General features: G+C 40.9%; 2 protein-coding genes across 3 annotated transcripts; one reads left to right on the forward strand and one right to left on the reverse strand.

Annotated features, from left to right (window-relative positions):
• Positions 1–2013: 2013 nt before the first annotated feature.
• stk25b (serine/threonine kinase 25b) lies at positions 2014–7656 on the reverse strand. Its single transcript, XM_082512774.1, has 11 exons — positions 7239–7656; positions 6304–6534; positions 6149–6205; positions 5924–6032; positions 4451–4608; positions 4139–4324; positions 3577–3722; positions 3358–3463; positions 3206–3277; positions 2444–2580; positions 2014–2349 (listed from the first exon to the last, which is right to left on the reverse strand). Exons 1-11 carry the CDS (start codon positions 7266–7268, stop codon positions 2310–2312), a joined length of 1272 nt encoding a protein of 423 aa, XP_082368900.1. The 5' UTR covers positions 7269–7656; the 3' UTR covers positions 2014–2309.
• A 749-nt stretch (positions 7657–8405) lies between these two features.
• LOC309693505 (mitochondrial fission factor homolog A-like) lies at positions 8406–20222 on the forward strand. 2 transcript variants are annotated; one of them, XM_082512779.1, is made up of 7 exons: positions 8406–8967; positions 9599–9781; positions 9872–10050; positions 12538–12629; positions 12765–12935; positions 18306–18381; positions 18824–20222. In XM_082512779.1, the coding sequence occupies exons 2-7, from the start codon at positions 9610–9612 to the stop codon at positions 18953–18955; spliced, it is 822 nt and encodes a 273-aa protein (XP_082368905.1). In that variant the 5' UTR covers positions 8406–8967; positions 9599–9609; the 3' UTR covers positions 18956–20222. The 2 variants fall into 2 exon arrangements, with proteins under 2 accessions (XP_082368905.1, XP_082368904.1); XM_082512778.1 differs by having other exon boundaries at positions 8608–8967; positions 9561–9781.
• Positions 20223–20247: the final 25 nt, after the last annotated feature.

Below are 20247 nucleotides of genomic sequence, written 5' to 3' on the forward strand. Positions count from 1 at the left end.
GGAGCTCTCTGCCCTTTACCAATCCAGCCACGGGCCCATCCATCTGGCCCATCAAGACTCACTCTCATTTCATCAGTCCATAAAACCTTGGAAAAACCAGTCTTGAGATATTTCTTGGCCCAGTCTTGACGTTTCAGCTTGTGTGTCTTATTCAGTGGTGGTCGTCTTTCAGCCTTTCTTACCTTGGCCATGTCTCTGAGTATTGCACACCTTGTGCTTTTGGGCACTCCAGTGATGTTGCAGCTCTGAAATATGGCCAAACTGGTGGCAAGTGGCATCTTGGCAGCTGCACGCTTGACTTTTCTCAGTTCATGGGCAGTTATTTTGTGCCTTGGTTTTTCCACACGCTTCTTGCGACCCTGTTGACTATTTTGAATGAAACGCTTGATTGTTCGATGATCACGCTTCAGAAGCTTTGCAATTTTGAGACTGCTGCATCCCTCTGCAAGATATCTCACTATTTTTGACTTTTCTGAGCCTGTCAAGTCCTTCTCTTGACCCATTTTGCCAAAGGAAAGGACGTTGCCTAATAATTATGCACACCTGATATAGGGTGTTGATGTCATTAGACCACACCCCTTCTCATTACAGAGATGCACATCACCTAATATGCTTAATTGGTAGTAGGCTTTCAAGCCTATACAGCTTGGAGTAAGACAACATGCATGAAGAGGATGATGTGGACAAAATACTAATTTGCCTAATAATTCTGCACTCCCTGTATAGGCTAGGTTAAAGCTGATACTGATACTTGGCAGAAGTCTTGAGCCACCCCTCATTTCTTCATGGTTTTCTAGGAAAACTAGAAAAAGGTGCAACACATTTTTATTAACACAATAAGGCAAAAAACAGTTCTAGCAAGTCTGAAAGATGAAATGTAATATGTACCTTTATTCTTCTTTATGCTTTTTAGATAGGGTTACATGTTGGAACAAAATCGGACTTTTCCTGGTTTATAATTCCATCATTTATGACACAATCCCATTGCTGCTGGTTGAAATGCAGCCCTTGAATGGTTCATTGGTGCTGGTCGTTAAAAAAAAAAAAAAGAAAACGTTCCACTGGCAATGAACAGGTGCAAGGACTGGACTGAAAAAGCAGCCAAGGTCCAAAATATGTTTTTGAAAGACGTCCTTGAGAACTACTGCTCAATAGCACTTTTGAAATTACAAAAGTCTGGCTCCTTGGGAGCAAAATATAAAGAAAAGAGGGGTGACTCAAGACTTTTGCACTGTATTTAAAATTAACCTATTATGTTTCTAGGTCCATACTTTCATCTTAGACCATTATTCCAATATCTTTGGAAATCATTGTTACAAATAATCCTCAACCATCTTGTATTTGAAACAACCTCTTCGTTTCCTTCACCCTCCCCTAAAACCAGCTTTCCTCTCAATATCGTTCTCATACACAGGCTTGTATGGCACATGGGTGGGGCTTCTGTGCTGACAGCTAAATGTATGTACCTGAAAAGACCATAATAAGGATATCGCAATGCACCATACAGAATCAAGAGTAGGAAAAAAACGTCTGAAACTGATAGCAGTCTTAAGTCTGGGCTCTTTTTAGCTCACTGATGTAATTACACTGCTCAAAACAATGAAGGTAGTAACCTTTAATGATCCCAGTATAACACAGAATAGTACAGGAATGAAATCCCCAGAGCCACTGTTGGACTTTATGCTGGTGAAGCAGCCAAATACTCAAATACTGCCCAGAAGCTCAGCATCACGCTATCATTTTCATTTCTAAAAGCACACAAAATGAATTCACAGTGGTTTGAGGTTCCAGCCTGGCCAGGTTGATACTCCTGACGTGAGTTGGTGTTATACTGCGAGGACTAAGTGTTCCTTTTTGAGCAGTAAACTTAAACTTTGGCCAAGTGTAATCTGAGCATCAAGCGTGTAACAGCATATACATGAGAGAAAATAAAGGAAAGTATTATAGGTCCTCTATAAAAAAGAAACACGAGCCAGTAGTTAAATTAATGACATATGACAGCAAAGATAATGGAACATTTTTCATAGAATTTATTATAGTTGGTTTTTTTTCCACTAACATGGATACACAACGCTCTAACTGTCATGGCTTTTTTGTCTTAAATACTCTCCGCTCATAAAGAAAAACTGTAAAAATATTTAATTATAACTAATTAAAAGATCTCTTCAGGGGCTGGACTTGGAAGGGTGTACAGGTATGAGGGGATGGAGGTGGGTGGGGATTTGTCTGTGGTCCTTATCTGAGAAGCTGTGTGGATTTGGGGGGGACTGAAAAAGGGTCGAAGGGTCACGTTACATCCAGCGAGGCTTTCACCGCGAAGACGGGGTGGTGTTGCCATTTAAAGAAAACCTAAAAGAACGACATGAAGCAGCAGGTCAGAATACGATAAGTGTGTATTTGCTGTTTAATATTAAACAGCCCGGCTGAGACGGCGGTACATCACCTGCACACTCTCTCCATCACATGTGTAACGAGACGGTCAGAGATGCCCGGACAGGACTCCTCTGCCAGGTTGAAGGCATTCTCCAGTTCCTCAATGGCTCCTACTCCGCCGCCACTTGCCCGCCGCTTCTCCTTCAACTGGTGGTAAAGGAAAAATCAAACAGGAACGATTTAGTATGCCGTGCAGTGAGAAACTTAAAAAAAGAAAAAAAAATCCTTCTGTTTAGAGTAAATATAATGAAACAGGTTATGTGGGGGCAAGCTTTTTATTAATATCATAACAAGACCCACTTCACTCTTACCTGTTAATGGTAAAAAACAAGGCAGAGATTCACGGTGTCATGATGTTGGCCCTTTGTCTAAATCAGAGGTCAGCAACCTGTGGCTCGCGTTAGTCACAGGTTACAATTACTATATATATATATTGATTTATCCTCTCCCAATTTCATCCGCCTGTTTGTGCCCCGTTACCCACGTGTGCTTCTTTTTTTATCCAACTGTTTGCTAGCAGGAGCTAAAATGCCTCTTGATGCTGAAGGTTGCCGACGCCCAGTCTAAATGAATCTAAACGCTGCTGTCGGCTGCTTAATTGCCACAAGGGGTCGCCACACTAGGTAATGCTGCGTGTTTGATTTGGCAGTCTTACATTGGATGCCCTTCTTTTTGGACCCTAATGACCTTTCAATTGTCAAGCAAATATTCCGACTACTACATTTTATCTAAATGAATCTGAGATTGTATAAAAAGCAGCAGTATGGCCTACCTCTCTGAAGGTGGGTGTTACCAAAGCAGACAAGCACTGTGACTTTGGTTGCCTTTTCACAGAATCTCCTGACTGCAAAGAGAAAACAGAGCGTAAGAAGAAAGGAAAAAAGATTCGACCTGGTGTTTCCGTCTCTGCTCAGTCTGCCTTACCTCTGAATCTGTGTGCGTGTAGCCCTTCTGTAACTTGTTCATAGAAGTGGGCCTGACTGTGGGGAAGGTCCACATGGGACACTGATCTACATCACCATCAGCATCCCTGAAAGAAGCGGGGACAGGAAGAGGAAGAAGATTGAAAGGACGAGTAAACATACCCCTGACAGATACACCCTGATTGTTAATGCAAATAAGTGTGATGTTCTTGAGACTAACATGTCCGAGTCGTCAGAGCTGGACTCCTCCCCGTGTCCCTCTGATTTCCAGCGGCGGTAGCGGTCAATCAGCTCTGTCAGATAAGCTGTCTTCTTGGTGTAACGTGTGATAAACTTGTGTTTCAGAAGCTCTTTGGCTGTTGGTCTCTGTGCAGAGAAGAAATTCAGTTCGATTCAATTCCATTTATACAGCGTCAAATCACAACAACTGTTGCCTCAAGGTGCTTTATATTGTAGTGAATAAAAACATGAGGAGCATAAAAATGTACAACCAAGGGTAATATCACTCAGCCCATACAAGTTGGAGTGCTGTTGTCTACAAACACATGCTAAAGCAAGCTTCAGTGTCAAATTACTTGGAAAGGTTTTGGCGCCTTTCAAGAGCGCACTTTGGATCATGTTGGAATATTTGAGAAACAACCAGAACAATCTCTAATTCCTATTAAGGACCGGACATGCTAATCCAAAATACTTGGTAGGATAAAGAATTCATGTTCAGTTTCTCTCAGTGCAGCAGTTATTACCAGATGTATGATACTCATGTATGTTGGTGTTTTACTCACAAAACGGGGGTCTTTATTTAGACAAGCCTCTACAAATTCTTTAAAGGGTTTGCTGTAAGGGCCTTCCAATGTGGGTGGAGTGTTTTTGGGGATTAGGAAGAGGACTCTCATGGGGTGTAGATCAGAGTTGGGGGGTTCCCCTTTGGCCAACTCAATGGCGGTGATTCCCAGAGACCAGATATCAGCCTGAGTGGGTAAAGACATAAAGAGCTGTTTAAGGCATCAAAATTCAGTTCCCGTTGGTTAACAACAAAATGATGTCTCTTCATGCTCTCAGTGTACACACAGCTTGTTCACAAACGTTTGCCTCACCTTAAAGTCGTAGGCTGACTGCTTAATGACCTCCGGGGCCATCCAGAAAGGCGTGCCGACAAATGTGTTCCTCTTGATCTGAGTGTCTGTCAGCTGCCCCGCCACCCCAAAATCTGCCAGCTTCACATCACCCTGCTCTGACAAGAGCACATTGGCAGCTGGGAGAAAGGCAGAAAAGACAGACCGTTAAAATACAACCTAAAGTATCTGGGTCTGCTTTTTGTATCTGTTACAGCAGTCTGGTTAATATAACGTGCTAAAAATAAGATGAGGCCAGAACATCTGAGATAATGAGTAACAATGTTGTTACAGCTTATTCAGGCCAACTCTCACTTTTGAAATCCAAAATCATAATAATTAATTTTGGATTTTGGAGACTGGAGTGCTGCATTTAATTTCACAAGCAACTGTAGATAAAAGGAGCACAAGAACACAAATAATACGGAGAATAAATCCACCCCACCGAGTAATACACCAAAGTTTTAAACTCCTTATTTGTGCGATTACTTAATTACAAAGTGTTACACTTTTTTATAACAAGGAAAGAACAGAGCAGAAAAGGCTCCACACACAAAATATGTAAAAGTGTATACAATTCGCACACGCAGCATGTTGTGAGATTTCAAGCTCACAGATGGTGTTAAAAATGTACACAGCTCGTTGGCATATTTCAGTGTGTGCACTTCTTCTCTGCAGCATCTGGTTAAGGCCGGCTGTGCAGCAGCTCTCTATCACAGCGTTCAGTTGTTGACATAAAACGTTGGATCACAGCATTGAGTCTTGTACTCACAACAGCGTACACTACAAAACAGCTCTGAATTATACCTGAGTTTGTACCAGCGCAGAACTTGACAACTATGTTAGCTGTTAGCTGATACCTATGAGACTCTTTGGGTGAGTTCACACCTATAGTTTGTTTTCTCTGGTATAGTTGGTGAGTTTGTAAACTTTGAGTTCTTCCCTATGATTTGGTATCTTTTCACAAAGAGAAAAAAAAAAAACACGTCAGGATGTTCAGTCCGCTCACTGGACAGATGTGTAAATATAGAAAGAAGGTGCTGTGTCCTGGACTATTAGAGAATATACAGAATTTACTTTCATTTCACGGATAGCTGCTAGCCCATACAGACCTTTGCACATCTCTAGTACCTTGCTGTATCTCTGAAAACAAAGCATACGTGCCTACAGGAAGTTTTTTTTTTTTTTTTTTAATCTCAAACTTGTAACCTGGTAGTTTGTTTGGGTCAACTACCAGGAACATATTCACATCATAAATAAACTATTCTGGAGTTCATTTAGAACTGCACCAAGACAACCTCTTCCAAAGGGTCTCTGTGTGGCTGTTTTGGTCTGTGCCCGAGTGTGATAACTGGGTTCACATCTGCACAAACAAACAGCACCAAGGAAGAAAATGAACCAGAGTTTGATTTAAAAGGACCGAACACCGTAAAGATCGAAGTGAGTGCTCATTACCTTTGATATCTCTGTGAATCTTCCTTTCAGAGTGCAGATACTCCAGCCCCTTTAGTATTTCCCTCAGTATAGTAGCAATGTAAGTTTCTTCAAGAGGTCCTGGACGGAGCTAGGATGGTGACAGTGTGACAAAAAGATGAGTTTTCCCTCTCGAGTATGAAAAGTGCACTATTGGAGGAGTTGTCTAAAACTTTGTAAGCTGCATAAAAATAGAAATCTACTTACTAGATCCAGAGCAGATCCTCCACCTAAATACTCCATGATAATCCACAGCTTTGTTCCCTGTGGGAGGAGGAAACAATTGAAGGAACAAACCACTGTATGTGTTTGTATATTTAAGCATCTGGGCAAGTATCACTTCAGTATTTACATTATCTCACCTTCAGATATGAGCCATAATACTTTGTAACATAAGGACTGTCGCACTGGCTCAGCACCGTGATCTCCTGCTGAATGTCTTCTATCTCGTCCTCTGCCTCCTCCAGGTCTATAATTTTAATGGCCACCACCTCCTTTGTGCGGTTGTTGATGCCTTTGTAGACCTCTCCAAACGAACCCTTGCCGATCCGCTCCTGCTTGGTGAAGTACTCCTCAGGGTCCAACCGAGTATTCTGGCCCAGTGAGAGCAAAAGAGGGATTTAAGTACAGAGTATATACCACAGTGACAACCCCCTGTAGTTTAATGTGTGTGCTTATGAGTGGGCGAGTCTCAACACAGAAGCCATGTTCACAGTTGTCCCTTATCTCCATATTATAGTGTTTGCATGCGCTGCCCAAATATAAAATATGATTTAGAATTAACCTTCTTATCTATGTCAGTGCCCATCTATTCAGTCACATCCCTATACAATTAACTAGACTCTAGATCGAGCTTTGTGCCAGGATGTAATTTAAGAAGTGTGACTCCTGAAAGTTCAGTGGTTTTGTCTCTCCATAACAGCAGGAAATGAGCAATGATTTGCGAACAAAAACGCCTTCAAAGAAGTCACTAAGTGCAAAAAATATTATCTTAATAAAGACTTAACTCTAAACGCCCAACTCTGAAAAAATAAAATGTCATTACACACTCATACAAGATCAGAGATTATTATTACATATTTGTCATTTGTTGATGGCAGTCAATTGTACACCTGACTGTGACACCGACAAGAACATTATATATACATAAATTCACATCTGTGCATATTAACACTTGCTTTTATGGCCTAGCCCACCACCCGGGTTATTCATGGAAAGCCTGAAAAGCCATGGGGGTTCGGCTGGTCTTGGTTAAGAAGCAGGGAGGTGACAGTTGAAGAAAAGATCATTTCTTTACCTGGTTCTGCATGTCTCGAAGGTGTGCCATCCCCTCGGCTGGTTGGACGGGACAGGGACGGCCACAGTCCTGTCTTTCAAAAGTCAATAAATTGTCCTTTCGGGTTTTTTCTCCCCTCGTATCTGTCTAGGAAGCTAGCTAGGCTGGCTAGCCAACTAGATAAACAGCCAGTCTGCAGGCTTTAACGGGGCTGTCACTCCGCGCACTGTTTTCGGCCTCCGGGTAAAACGGAGGACTGAGCAGCCGAGCTACTGACCGAGAGACTCCATGAGTGTCGGTGGTCCGAAATAGAGGAGAAAAATAGCTCTTTCCGTGAATTAATAATTAATTCATTTCAAGGAGCGCTTAGCCCGTTGTTCAATTGAAGCTTGAGGAGGACAAAATAATGGCCCAGCTCGAGAACGCATGCGCGTTTTTTTCTTAAATTCGTTGGAATTGTGGGAGTTGTATTTCTCCATGCTTCAGAGACACGCTTCTTCAAACCTTTCAAGTTTTTTTTCTTAACACGGTACACGGCAAAAATTAAAATAAGATAAAACTACATTCACAATTTTAATTTAAAAAACTACAACACGTGATCTCTTGGAAAATGGTTTTACCTACGTTCAGATCTAACCAAAGTCCCATATATATATCTCACATAATACCATACAAGCTGCCAGACAGCATTAGAACACCACTGAGGATTCATTACATACAAAAATAGAAAATGAACAAGTTCAATTCAATTTAAAGCTGAAATAAGTTTAAATTACATTTTGTGGAAATGATTGTGTGTGTTTTCTGCGTATGATTGATAGCAGATGAACTGGAAATTCAAATTAGGGCAAATCAAATTAACCATATGCAGACAAGTGTTATGTGGGAGTAAATCTTTGTGTTTGTCTCTGTGATGAAGATATAATAGTATAAATTTGAGCACAGTGGATAGTGTGGACAAAGACGACAACACACATATTAACAAGACTGAGTAATATCTTTTGAATGGATGAATGTTTATATTTTGTTTTGCTTTTATTTATTTAATCAAACCTTTATGCACGAGCTGTCATACATAGACATCATACCTAAAGACATCATCCAGAAACTGCTGACAATCTACAATATCTATCTACAATACAAAAGGTCCAGCTTCATTAAAATGCAAGTTTCATTTCCATCAGACTTTAAACCTGCACTCGAAGTAAACCATCTAGCCACCAAAACACCCCAGTAACAACTGGCCGGTTGGTGCATTTTTAACCCAGACATTGAAGCAAAGTCCCGCATCTTAATCGGCCCTAGTGTGACCCACACACAGACTATTTACCCCACACACTTTGTTGGGATGTGGTCACCCTGACCACCCTGTTTTCTTTTTTTCCCGTGACGTTGGCTACTTTTATTTGAAATACATTTTATTTTTGCAGTTCAGACAAATTAACTTATGTGACAATAAAAATAAATAAGAGACGACCAACTTACGTAAATAAAGCAGGTTAAACTGCCAATTTTAAATGTCCATTGGTTTTCACCAACTCCTGCGGCTCTCGGTGCACTTCATAGTAACCGCCCCGGCGGTCACGCGGGGTAGCGTTAACAGCTACACCCACACTAACTAGAAGCGTTGAGAGCTTTCGCTGAGTCCGTCTCGGTTGGTCCTTTGAGGAGCCCCTGATGCTATTTGTATGACAGCCCGAACAGCGTGTTGGCGCATGTCAGTTTAAACCCAGGTGGTAAAACCATAACGGTGAGTATTGACAGGACAGACCTCTGGCTAACCAGCATGTCAGTGCAGACAGTCAGCGGCTTACAGCGCAGCGTTTAATAAGCTAAAATCGATAGCGTCGTCTGTTAACGCTTTTCAAGCATAGCGACAAGCTAGATTGCTAACATACAAGCTAGACATGGCGTCTTATGTGGATTTTCACTCAGTGACATTGAAGCGACGTGCCAGCAACAGCTTCACCTCATGTCGCTGTTATGTAACGACGTAACATGAAATGCTATTTCTCGTAGTGTACTCATTAGCTTGGACCTAAACCCACTACCTTACACCGTCTGGAGCAGATGCTTTTTGCACGGGCTAATGATCGTGTTTAAAGTTTAGGTAGCACCATTTGCTACTGAGCTAATTGGCTAAATTCAGGGTTAACTGCAGCATGTGTTTTATTGTAAATTGGCATGTAATAAAAAGGTCAGGCAAGATATGAGCCTTGATGTGTTATTTAAAATGGGACATTAAGTTGAGCTTATATTTTTGAACTCTTAGCTGCAGTCACACCCACACTGTTTGGTTAGTATCTGTGCGTTTCATTTGTTTCCCATTTTGTGGGTTATCAGCTGGATGAGTGGGGCAACTTTCAATACCCCCTCTGCAGAGGTGGCTGAGATGAATCGCATCCATTTTGAGCTGGAGTATACAGAGGGCATCAGCCAGCGCATGCGAATCCCAGAGACCCTCAAAGTGGCCCCAGAGAGCCAAGCGGGATCCATACCACTTCAGCAGCCTTTGCCCACTCACACAGCTCTGATGCAGGTTCCTGAGAGGATTGTTGTTGCAGGTGAGGATGACAGTTGGCAGTCATGTTTGAGGTATTATGTTTAAAACATGTATATGCTGTATAAAAATTTCATGGCCAATTTTTCTGTAGGGGATGAAGGGGATCCTCGATTTGCATGTCCAAGAGACTTGGATCTGATTCAGTCCATTCCTCCTGTGGACCTCCTGAACATGAAGGCCCCTCCACGTGTCCTCACCCTTACCGAGCAGCCTCTGGATTCGCTTGAAACAGACCAAACTGTCAACTCGCAGCGCAATCCCAGCCAAGCGGTACGTTTTCTTTCAGAGTAATCTCAGCTTCCTTCTCAGAATATTGAATTTTCTTCTCTCATTATATTCAAAACTTTAAGTGGATCCATAATGTAGTGGTATACTATATTTGCCTTATGCTGAAATTATGGTTCAGCCGTGTTAGTGCATTGGGACTATGCTGGCACTCCATTGGCTTGTCTACTTGCAGAGAGTGTCTATTGTCGATTGAGGCACTGTACAAAATATGTGGTACAACCGGTCTGCGGGCTACTTTTGCTTGTGCTGTTGTTGGTATGTCAGTCAGCTGCTGAGAAGCGTGAAGTTATAATCTACAAAGAGCTGAAGTGGTACTGAGTGTTAAACAATGTAAAGTATTAACTGCACCCACTGTCTGTACTTCTCATGCGCTATCTTTTGGTCTGTGATTTTTTTTTTTTTTTTTTTTTTTTTTTTTTAATTTTTTTTTTTTTTTCCTCACAATCCTCCCATTCCTAGTGAACTCCATTGCCGCTCCCTTCCCTGTTCCAGCCCACTTGTCAGTCAATCAGCATTTGACTAATGCAATTGGGATTTTGGAAGACGGCACATAAACATGTTTGCACACTATTTATAGCGTAGGGATAGTCCTGGTAACTAATTTCTTAGTCAAATGAACAGGGGATAAAAATGTGATTAACTGACTCGTCTAAAACTCCGATATCAAGTTATATTTGAGAACTGTATAAGGTCTAAAACTCTAAACAAAAGAGTTTTAAATCATAAATCCCATTCTGGATTTATGAATCAGCACGGTGGCACGGTGGTTAGCACTGTTGCCGCACAGCAAGGTGGTCCTGAGTTCAATTCCACCATCAGGCTGGGGTCTTTCTGTGTGGAGTTTGCATGTTCTCCCCGTGTTTGCGTGGGTTCTCTCCGGGTACTCCGGCTTCCTCCCACCGTCCAAAGACATGCAGCTTGTGGGGATAGGTTAATTGGATAATCCAAATTGCCACTAGGTGTGAATGTGAGAGTGAGTGTGAATGGTTGTCTGTCCCTGTGTGTTAGCCCTGCGACAGACTGGCGACCTGTCCAGGGTGTACCCCGCCTTTCGCCCTATGACAGCTGGAATAGGCTCCAGCGCCCCCCGCGACCCTGAAAAGGATAAGTGGAAGCGAATGGGTGGATGGATGGATTTATGAATCATGCTGCTTAATTGTACGGCACCTCGCATCGTGCATTATCAACGTTACATGTTACACTCCAGACTACGAAGAAGGAAAAACACTTAAACCTATGTTAAATATAATATATAAATGCATTACTACAAAAGCAAGTTCACGTATTATTAAAATGTGACAAATTAACAGCAGAAAAACCAATGAGTTAAACAGAAAAATGTGGTGCATTTTGTTGATCATTATGAATGATGCACGCTGTTCAAAAATTCATGACAGTGGTTGTCATGAATTTTAATAAAAGTTAAAATCTAAAATAACAAAACAACAAATAATCCAGCCACCCCCCTCCCAGGCCAGGTGATTAAATATAGTCTGTACAGCAGGTCCTGGTTCTACCCCCGGGCCTCCTCCCATTAGGAAATGACCAGCAGAGCACCTTACCCAGGAGGCGTCCTCCTCAGCTGGATGCTTTTGATGTGGAGGAGCAGCGGCTCTACTCTGAGCCCCTCCCAAATGACTGAACTCCTCATTCTATTGCTAAGGAAGTGCCCACTGACCTTTTGGAGAAGGCACATTTTCACTGCTTGTATCAGCAATCTCATTCTTTTGCCTTTAAAAAAACAGTAATAGTGTTAACAAAGAGATCAGGCCGAGATGAGCAGATTTATGGCCTTTCTCAACAACGATACGCCATCTGATGGCAGGTGGCTGCATAGCAATTTACCTGCATTTGGCTTCAATCAAAATTTAAAACAATTTAGATTACACTACTAGTACGTGTGATAATAGCGAAGAGTAGTTGTCTAGTCAAATAGTCCTGCAAATCCCAACTTTAGGGAAATGTTTATGCAAATGGACATGGTTGCAGTACCATATATTACACATCTAAAGTGAAAGATTCCCCCCCCCCCCACAGCATTATTTCTACTTTATTAGTAATATCAGTTTAGATATTCCTTGATGGTGGTCTTGAAGGTGTTGCTGACATTTTTTTACAAAAACTGCCTGGAGTCGTGGGATTTATGAGACGCAATGAAAACTGAACGTGATTATTTATTTATTTTTTAGCTTTAAGGACTGTCTTTGTGCTATGCTGCACTTCTTCCCATTTTGATTTCTCCATGGAATATGGTTTGTGGTTCTTAAGACACAATAGAAAAATAATGCATTGGTAATTGGTGAAGAGTCATTAATAATCACACATTCTTCTGTAGGAAAAACGTCAATCAGGTGGCCAAAAATTATTTTTCCAGTCAGTTTGGCTGAACTAAGTGTGGTTCATCAATCAGCAATCATGCGTTGCTGCAAACTGAGCTTAATGTTATTTCAAATTTGTATTTAACAACAGGCCAGCTTTCATGGTCGGCCTCGAAGGGAGCGCAGCGCGAGTGAGAACGTATCCGGCCGTCACAGCAGTCAGATCAGCAGAGGCGATGTAAGGTACGACCACAGCCACGTTTGAAACGCTGCTTCCCCACCGCTGCCTTTCCAATGTAAAGCTTTCTTTCACTCTTGGTTGATTTATAAAAATGTCTTCTTTCTTTTAATGTTTCTCCCCACCTATCTCCCTGCCAGTGTAACCCCTTCCCCTTCTGCCCCCCCAGTCCGTTTGTGTCCTCCCCTCTGTTCCCCCGAGGATGCAAACATCAACCTGTTTACAGCTGCTGGGCTCCTGTCGTACATCCAGTCAACAACACGCCGTGCTTACCAGCAGGTCCTTGAGGTCCTCGATGACAGCCATCGCAGGTATGTTTTTTCTTTATTCATTTCTTTTTGGCTGAATTTATTACAAATCTTTGCACTAAGAAAGATTGTTAAAGAAACAGATGATTGTTGTGGGGAAATTCAGGAAAAAGTCATGAGCATGAGTTTCTTATTAAAAGAAGTGACATTTAAAACTCTCATACGTCACACTCCTGACGTCCTGACTTGTGTACATCCCCCTTTGTTCAATGTGTAACTTACATGTTTGACGACTTTAGTTCACAAGAAAGAAATAATAATTATTTTTCCTTAACGTGACTTCAGCAAATAGCAAATACAAGCCCAATTCCAAAAAAGTTGGGTCACTGCTAAATAAATAAATAAATCGAATGCAATGACTTGAAAATCTCAAACATGTGTGTTTAATAGGGGTGCAACGATACACAAAATTCACGGCTCGGTTCGGTTCGATACTTTGGTGTCACGGTTCGATATTTTTTCGATACAAAAAAAATGTTCATGCCTTTTTAATTTGTTATTTATTAAAATTATAAATATATATTTTAACTCAAAAGTACAGTTTTTAAATTTAATGTTGCTGAAACAAAAAAGTAATAAAATAAATATATCTCAGGGCTCGCAAAATTTCAAAATCCCTGGTAGCCCTTCAGGCAGGGACTCTTCAGTTTTTGGTAGCCCAAAATAAATTTAAGTAGCCCAAATAAAAAAGAGAGCAATTTTTTGATTGATGTTTTGTTTCCTGTTTTGTTTCCTTTACAATATTATACATTAAAGTATAATATTGTATAATTATATAATGTTAACTTCTTATCTTGTGCGTGTTTTTTATTTTGATAGCGAATGCGCACCTGCGGACCACTTATGTGCAGCCCTGGTTATTTAGCTTGTCATATTGCAGCCACAGAAATTCTTTTGTCCATGAAACCATAAAGCTGCACTTTCTTTTTGCCTTATAGTCTGATTTGGTAAGCTTTTCTTTGGCTGTCACTTCTTCACCCTGACCTGTCTTATTTGGCTCAGCAGAACTAAAATATATATCCTGCTGCTTTTACACACGCACTCACATAAGCTCAGCGATTCTCTGCGCGATCAACCTCTCACATGTTTAAGCTGCGGGAGATTTCACTTGTCATGCTTGCATAGTAAGCTAACGATTAATAAGACGATGTCAGAGGAATTGGTGCGCAAATTATCATCACTCACCAATCAGTGCTGTTGCTCTCTAACACAGTTCGTGCGATTGCAAAGTGAAAGCAAAAAACAAGCGCAAATTCAAACGCAATTTCAATATGTCACATATTGACAGTGGCTCACCGATGCCAATGACATAATTACCCAGCTACATTTCTGAAAGAATGCAAAAGCATTGACATATATTTTCCTTCCTACAATAGCCTGACGGGCAGGGCAGAGATAGATTTTGGTAGCCCGACTGGGAAAAATCGCTAGCCCCGGGACGTCGGGCTAGCGATTAGGGCTGAACGATATATCGCATTTGCGATAATATCGCGACATGATCAAGTGCAATTTTCTAACCGCAAAGGCTGCGATTATACTCTGGACATGTCCAAATTCATGGGCTGCATCCTCCTGAGGCCGCATTTGTAGACCGATTACGTCACAGCGACGCGCCGAAGGCTGTCCAAATTACTACCATATCCCAGAATTCATAGCGCGGCCCAGCCAAACTCCAGTTTCCAGCAATGGCGGCCGCTACTAAGTTTTAAAATTACTCATACTAATCTTTCTGGGTCACAAAATAAACTTTTAACATATTTTCAGGCGAGAAAGTAGTTGTGTAAACATCAAATATCTGCTCGGTTTATCAAGATATCCCATATTTGCAAAAGTGCTTCGACGTTTTCAGAGGCGTCTGCTACCCACCAGCTCGACAGCTAGCCGGGAGCTCGAGGGTTACTGATGCGGCCGAGAACGGCACAACTCCCGGCACATCATTTTCAGATCACCGCGGAGTTTCGCTGCTCGGGTTAAACGTAATATATAAGTCACTTAGACAACCTAAAAATGTTATTGTTGGGCTTTTTTCAGTGTTTTGTTTGTTCGTGAGTAAATCGGTTTGGCTGAGATTAAAGTTATTAGATTAGATAAAATAAAACTTTATTAATCCCCCGGGTGGGTTCCTCCTTGGTTTTCACACAGCTGACTAAACGTCAAACAGAAAACTTATTAAACAGAAGTATGAGACAGTCGAGAATTTACACCAGTGTCTGGTTATATTTTAGATAGCAAGAAGCAGACGGCCGAGTTTATTAAACTCCACCGAGACAGCGGTGACGCTAATCAGAACTAGACCGTCCAATTTCACGCCTTTAAATTTTAAAGGCGTGTTTGTGTGTGTGTTTATACAATTGCTATTATGTTTGCACTTTATGTGTAATGTTACTGACTGCAGAGATCAGTAAGATGTGTGTATTTTTTATTTATTAGTTTTATTTATTTAATATTATTTTTTAATTGAATGACTGTCTAGTAGTTCACAGATGTCGAAAAACTGAGTGTGGTAAAGCCACTGATTTTTTTTTATGTATATTTCTGCAATCTGCACATTGTACTGACTTTCATTTTAATGTTTACACCAGGGTTCCTTGTCAGCACTTTATGCTCAGATGTTTGTAAGCTAAAAATAAACTATTGTGTATGTTCAAATATACTGTTGTGATTGAAGAAGTTAAATAAAAATGTCAGTCATCAATTCATGCATCACCTCATGTCATCATAACAGAGGTCTGTCTTCCAGGAAAGAACAGTTTAAAATTAATGTAATATAGTATTGGCCATACTATATGATGTATTGCTTGTCTTTGTTTAATAATACAGAAGACAAAGACCTTAAAAAATAATCGCATATCGCATCGCAATCGCAATATTGGGGCAAAAAATCGCAATTAGATTATTTTCCATAATCGTTCAGCCCTACTAGCGATTTTGCGAGCCCTATATCTGATTGAGGAATCACTCATCTTTGGAAAAGAGAGTTTATTACAGAGAAATGGCTCTTTCCAAAATAAAAGCTATACTATACGCTTCTTCTGGGCTATATTCTCAGCAGCATATTAAACATATCAGGTCCCCATAAGGAGAATCATGTGCTAACGGCTGTCTAAATGACTCGGGTAAATTTGTAGCATGCATCCTTGATGTTTTTGTCTGCTTCCACTTGTCTTTGCATTAGGATGATGTCGGAGTAAATGTGCAGTCATATTCGTTGTGTTCCCACTAGTGCTGTCAGCGTAAATCTCGTTGAAATGACGTTAATGCCACAACACGGCAAATCTCCGTTAACGAGCTACCGCGGATCGCCCCGTGCATGGGGCTGGACGGCCAACACGTTAACGAGCTAACTGCGCTAACACACTAGTTCCCACCCATGTAATTGAGCATTGCGTGGCACATCCAACATACTGTTTTACTTTAGTCCATGACGCGCTAACCTTCAGGGTCATACGTCACATGAAAACCAAAATAATTCCAAACGCCAGATCTGAATGAGGGTGGGGGAGGTTGCCATTTTTTTGCCATGTTGCAAGGAGAGCTTAACTTCTGTCTCGCTAGCTTGCCCTGCGCTCAGTGAATGTGCGTTCGACTACTCCGCCTAGGCTGCACTGTCGAGCGCAGATCCACTGAGCGCTCAACACAGACAGCATCGTCAGAAGGAAAGTTGATAAAATAAATTAAAAATTTTGTATTGTTCGATACATATGCGTACCGAACCGAAAGCACTGTATCGAACAGTTCAATATCGATACGAGTATCGTTGCACCCCTAGTGTTTAAGTGTGGCACCAGTGTCTCAGCACGGTCAGCTTTTCACCTGACCTCACACACGCGTCTCTCCTTCTGGTCTTTGACATCACTATAAAGAAGGGAAGATCTCATTAGATTAATAACCTTTACCTGTCCCTCCAACCTCTCTGGTACTGCCCCTTGAGCTCACTGCACCATGCCTTCCCTGCAGCTGAGCCAGGGGGAACCACACCTCCGCCACAATTAGTTCATTTTGAATTTGATGGCAGCAACACGTTAAAAAAAACCAAACGGTTGAGACAGGGTTATGTTTATCACTGTGTAGCATCCCTCTTCTCTTAATAACAGCATGTAAATTTCTGGTGATTGAGGACAGCAGTTACTGCACTTTTGGGAGAGGAAAGTTGTCCCATTCTTGTCTGATAGAGGATTCTAGTTGCTCAGCAGTCCTGGGTCTCCTGTGTCACATTTTTCATTTCATGATGCTCCAAATGTTTCCAGTCAGTTCAACACTGGTTTAGCATCGTCTTGCTGAAGTAAACAAGCATTCTCTGAAAAAGATATTATCTGGATGGGAGCATATGTTGCCCAAATACCTGTATATACCTTTTAGCTGTAACTGTGCCTTTCCACATGTGCAAGCTGCCAGTTCCATAGGCACTGATGCAACTCCATACCATCAGAGATGCAGGCTTGTAAACTGAAAGTTGATGATAAGCCAGTTGGTCCCTCTCCTCTTTAGTCCAGTGGAGGTGGCATCCTTGTTTTCCAAGTGGAATTTCAAGTTTTTCACCTGATCACAGGTTTCCACTTCTGCCTTAAGTTACTTTTGTGAATGTAATGGTGAATTACACACAGTGATTTTAAGTGTTCCTGAGCCCAAGCTGTGATTCCCATGACATGTCTGTTTTTAATGCAGTGCTGCCTGAAATTCTGTATTGATTTTCAGCTGTTTGACTTGATTGGAGATTTTTGTCAGAATGTCAGATTTTTTTAAAATGATAATGAGTAGTTCCTCCAACGGTTTCTGTTTAGTACCACTTACATTTCCAGCCTTTTGTTGATGCTGTCTCAACTTTATTAGGATGTGTTGCTGCCGTCGAACACAAACTGAGCCAGTTTTTTTTTTTTTTTAAATGAGTTTGTTGGAACATTTGACATGTTTTCTATGTTCTGTTGTGAATAAAAAATGGTTTTCTGGGATTTGCAAATCATTGCACTTTGCTTTATATTTTACACAGCGTCCCAGCCTTTTGGAATTGGGGTTAAAGTTTTAATACAAGAACATCTTTGTAATGTGTTCAGTTTCTGAGCTGAGAAAGAAGTCAAATATAAATGTTATTACCAGGGATGAACCAACTTTTAAAAGAACAATTTGATCATAGCTGTTTGTTGTTGTTGTGTGTCATTGTTTCAAAGTCTGTGAGCCCTTTACCACACTGTTTTAAGCACAAATTCAATCAGATTAACATATGAAGCTGAGCACATTCACCTATGGCTGAGGCCAGCAGTCATAGGTGAATGTGATCTGCGGGTATATAGTGAGTAGGCATCAAGTTGAATACTGGTCACAAAATCATCGAATCCCTCATTAAGGGCCTGAATGAAGATGTGTTCATCTCCACAGGACACACCTGGATCTGGCCCTGGATTTAAACCCTGATGAGTCCGGCTTAGTGGATGCCTCCTCACTGAGACGACAGGTAATGTCTCATATGCTTGCTTTCTGCATGAATGAAAAGGGGCAGGTGATGCATAATTTATGTATTGTCCCAATGTATTTATCTTACTTTCAGGTTTACGGTAAACTCTGATATAATGTATAGATATGGCTCCTTTTGAAGGATGCCGACAGAGCTGCACGCAGCAAGTGTTCAGTTACAGTTATTAGACCCTCGACTCTAAATAAACAAAAATAAGGAACACAAATACTAACTGAAGAAGTAAAAAGGTATACAGAGATTTTATTTGAGAGTGGGAGTATTGTTTAATTGTTAGTGGCTATATTTCTCTGTGCACTGCAATGAAACACAGCCAAATGTGGAGATTTCGCTGCGCATGTTTCAGTAAATCTTAGTTAGGCCCAGTACAGGGAGTGTTTCGCCTTTTTTAAAATGTTTTTTAAAAAAAAATGTTTTTTTTCAGATTGTGAAGTTGAATCGGCGTCTGCAGCTGTTGGAGGAAGAAAACAAAGAACGCTCAAAGCGAGAGGTGATCCTGTATTCTGCCACTGTAGCTTTCTGGCTCATTAACACCTGGATCTGGTTCCGTCGCTAGATGGAGTCTCCCAAAACACTGGAAACCAAAGCAGTTCCCTGTTAAAGACGTGATCACTGATTTATAGCAAATTCTGTATGGAGGTTTATCCTAAACAGGTCAGTCTCGGCACTCATGAGGTAAAACATGAGGCAGAAAAACATTGTTTTCTGTTTGTCAAGTCGATGTGACAGAATTTCACAGTAATCGTGGGCCTAGTGTCTCGCAGCACTAAAATTAGAAGTAAATGATTTTTTTATAAACTGCCGAATGACTGGAAAGCTAAAGCACAATGACAATGCAGCTGAACGATTTAGCAGCAACAACAACCACTTCAGTTAAGGTAATGCTATCTCCAGCATGTGTCCTATTTGTGAAGTTTACTCCACTGTCAAACCTATATTTTTGGTTGGTTTGGATCAGCCGTAAATGAAATACGGTACAAATTACACAAACAACTGTCAGCTCCTACTGATAAATAGTTTATGCAAATATTACTGTTTGCACCTCTAAACTTGACAAATCCATTGCACATAATGAACTGGTGTTACAGTTGTGTAAATGAAATCTTTTAACCTGAACAAATTATTAGATAAGTGACAAATGTTTTGGGAACCATAGTTGCAAAACTGAACCTGACTTTTCTGTTGAAAGCAGGTCATAAACTACCATTCTTCCAGAAGTGTCAAACTGAACCGATTGACTCTAAAGATGCCATAACGCTGACCCTTCGTTACTGGAAAAACTTCTTGTGTACATTACAGCATTTGAAAAGCCTGTCTAATCTGTCTTTAATGTTATTTATTTTAACGTTTTTGTCTAGGGGTTGTGTCATCTTGATTATTTGCTAACCAAAGTAACAAGGGTAGGGTACTGTGAAGTGCTGTTTTTCCATGCTGTTAACTCATCTTTGTTCCCACTAAGTCACCTGCAATATTAAAACATGGAATATGACATTTTATACATAATTTAGTGTGATACAAAGAGCCAGTGTGTGTGTGATCGTCCAATGAGAAGAGGTCGATCTGGTTGAAATTATTAAAAAAACAAAAAAAACCCATTTTATTTTGATAGTAATATAAACATGTATTTAACGCAGGTTTATTTATCACATATACTACTGAGGTGTCAGCAAAGAGTTGCTGTTAGTTTTTCTTTGAAGTCTGTACCTACATGTCTCACTTAAAGCTGGATGTTGGAGTTAAAACTTTAAATTATTTTGTAATATAAGAATACACTTGATGTTTGTAAATATGTTTGCTGTAATAAAAGATGGATGTCAGTTTCAGCCGTGTGTGTGTTCAGCGCTGACT

The sequence above is a fragment of the Aulonocara stuartgranti genome, assembly GCF_965226115.1.
Source record: "Aulonocara stuartgranti genome assembly, chromosome: 18".
In the NCBI taxonomy this organism is placed as follows: domain Eukaryota; kingdom Metazoa; phylum Chordata; class Actinopteri; order Cichliformes; family Cichlidae; genus Aulonocara; species Aulonocara stuartgranti.